This window comes from Corvus brachyrhynchos, unplaced genomic scaffold, assembly GCF_000691975.1.
Source record: "Corvus brachyrhynchos isolate BGI_N302 unplaced genomic scaffold, ASM69197v1 scaffold122, whole genome shotgun sequence".
In the NCBI taxonomy this organism is placed as follows: Eukaryota; Metazoa; Chordata; class Aves; order Passeriformes; family Corvidae; genus Corvus; species Corvus brachyrhynchos.
The window spans coordinates 440,923-442,478 of NW_008236778.1; the positions used below are offsets into that span (position 1 = coordinate 440,923).

At 64.3% G+C, this 1,556-nt stretch overlaps 1 protein-coding gene across 1 annotated transcript in view; it reads right to left on the reverse strand.

The window, feature by feature from the left end:
* MTX1 (metaxin 1) overlaps nt 1-1,383 on the reverse strand; it is a 2,109-nt gene extending 726 nt beyond the window's left edge. The window contains exons 1-4 of the mRNA XM_017727894.1: nt 1,192-1,383; nt 959-1,051; nt 441-623; nt 203-279 (exon numbers count right to left, since the gene is read on the reverse strand). Of these exons, the coding sequence (XP_017583383.1) occupies nt 203-279; nt 441-623; nt 959-1,051; nt 1,192-1,368 (530 nt within the window). The 5' untranslated portion in view covers nt 1,369-1,383. The remainder of the gene's footprint in view (nt 1-202; nt 280-440; nt 624-958; nt 1,052-1,191) is intronic.
* Between the last annotated feature and the right edge of the window lie 173 nt (nt 1,384-1,556).

The following is a 1,556-nucleotide window of genomic DNA, read 5'->3' on the forward strand; positions in this document are numbered from 1 at the left end:
ACCAGCCACCCCCAGCCCCAGCACTCCAGGGGACGGCACGTGGCTCCTGCTCCTTAGGAGGGTGCCCTGTCCCCTGCAAGCCTGTTCCACCCCCAGAGCAATGCAGAGGGGCTGCAGCTCCCCTGCAGACCACGGGGGTTCAGCCCTGCTGGGGTGCAGGGGGCTCTCAGGCCCCTTCCCCTCTCCCCCTCTGGCCACCTACGAGTCTCCAAAGAAAAACTTCTGTGAGCCGAGGCGCTGGGAGAGGAGTGTCAGGCATTCCCGAGCTTCCTGATAGAGCTGCAGGAGAAGGACAGAGGATTGTCACCTGCCAGGTACAGCCACAGTGCTCAGGGGAGGAGGAGAGGGAACCCCAGACCCCAGTTTGGGATTTTGGCCTCACATGGATTCCCCTGGACACCGCCGAGGACCCACTGTGCCCAGACCTCATCCCTCCTCACCTCCTTCTCCAGCTTCTCCTCATCCTCCATGTAGTCATCCCCCCACAACAGCTGCAGCCGCTCCAGCTGCCGCTTGTGCATGGCGTTGGGCAGGAAGAAGTTGAGGGGGAAGGGGATGGTTTCCGCGTACCACTTCCGCGTGTGCTCCACGTAGTTCTTTGCGTCCACCCAGAAGGTGTGGATCTGTGGTGGAGAACAACCCACAGCCTGGCCATGGTGGGGCTGCAGCCAGAGCTGCTGGCACACCAGAGCCCCTGCCTGGCACAGCCACCCTGGAGACCACAAGGGGCTGCAGGAGCATTGGGGTGAAGGGCAGACCCCAGCCCGGGCTGCACAACCCACTGCTGCCACCCCCGTACCCTGATCTTTGCCATGCCAGGCTCCCGGGATGTTGCTGCTGGCAGCGCTCGCTGGCTCTGCTGGCAGGTGGGCACACACCCGAGCCCACCAGCACAGCTCCAGGGAGCAGAGCCCATCCTCGGCAAGCCCCCCTTCCCTGCAGCCCCCCCGAGCCTCACCAGTACTGGCAGCAGCTTCTCCTCCAGCAGGGACACGAAGGCCAGTGCGTCCGCGCTCTGCGTGGCCGACAGGTCGTAGTCAGCGTTGTACTTCTGCGCAGCAAACGCCACGGTTGGATCCCACGGGACACACCAAATCCCACCCGTGGGTGACACAACAGAGTCCCCTCCTCCCTGAGGGGCTCCAGTACCCCCCAGCCCGGGGCAGGGGGTGCCTCAAGCCCAGCCTGTACCTGTTTCCTGAGGTGTGTTATGATATGCTGTGCTTTGGAGATGGTGCCCTCGTCCCGTGTCCTCAGCGCGGGCAGGTGCCCTGTGGGCAGGGAGAGTGGGGGCTGCAGTCGCTGTGCCTGGGGGCACCCAGAGCAGGTGAGGGGTGCAGGGGGCTGGAATGGGGGATGGACCCCCATGCCTGGATGAGGGGCACGAGGCAGAGGCGCAGGCAGTGACAGGGGTGTGAGCTGAGGTGGGGGACAGAGTGGTGCAGGGGAGGGCATAGAAACTCTGTGATGGGAAATGGGGAATGTGCCGGGATGAGGGGGGTGCAGTGGGGAGGTGATGGGACAGGGGGAGCAACAGGAAAAAAGGGTGCAGTGAT